Source organism: Crocuta crocuta, unplaced genomic scaffold, assembly GCF_008692635.1.
Source record: "Crocuta crocuta isolate KB4526 unplaced genomic scaffold, BGI_CrCroc_1.0 scaffold142, whole genome shotgun sequence".
Taxonomy (NCBI): Eukaryota; Metazoa; Chordata; class Mammalia; order Carnivora; family Hyaenidae; genus Crocuta; species Crocuta crocuta.
This window is the reverse complement of record NW_027528892.1, coordinates 1,248,093-1,248,364: the sequence shown is the minus strand read 5'-3', so window position 1 is coordinate 1,248,364 and position 272 is coordinate 1,248,093. Positions and strand designations below refer to the sequence as shown.

Here is a 272-nt window from a genome sequence, read left to right as displayed (position 1 = left end):
CCCGTCAGGACGGCTCCGGCGGCATCCCCTCACCCCCGGGACCCCCGGAGGCACTGACCCGCTGTGCTGTGGCTTCCCCCCTGCCCCCGCTCGCCCCCTGCTGTCCCCGGGCAGCCGGGACGCCGCTGACCGGGGGTCTCTGGGCAGGAGCGGAGGCAGCACAGACAGCGAGGACGAGGACGAGGAGGAGGAGGAGGACGAGGGCGACGGCCGAGCGGCCGGTGGGGGCACCGGGCCCCCCCGGCTCCCCAGCCCTGGCCCCCGGCCTCCAG

At 78.3% G+C, this 272-nt stretch overlaps 1 protein-coding gene across 1 annotated transcript in view; it reads left to right on the top strand.

Annotated features, from left to right (window-relative positions):
* The window catches only part of PPP6R1 (protein phosphatase 6 regulatory subunit 1), an 18,711-nt gene that overhangs the window by 17,283 nt on the left and 1,156 nt on the right, over positions 1–272 (top strand). The window contains 1 exon segment of the mRNA XM_077756931.1: positions 6–272. Within this exon segment, the coding sequence (XP_077613057.1) occupies positions 6–272 (267 nt within the window).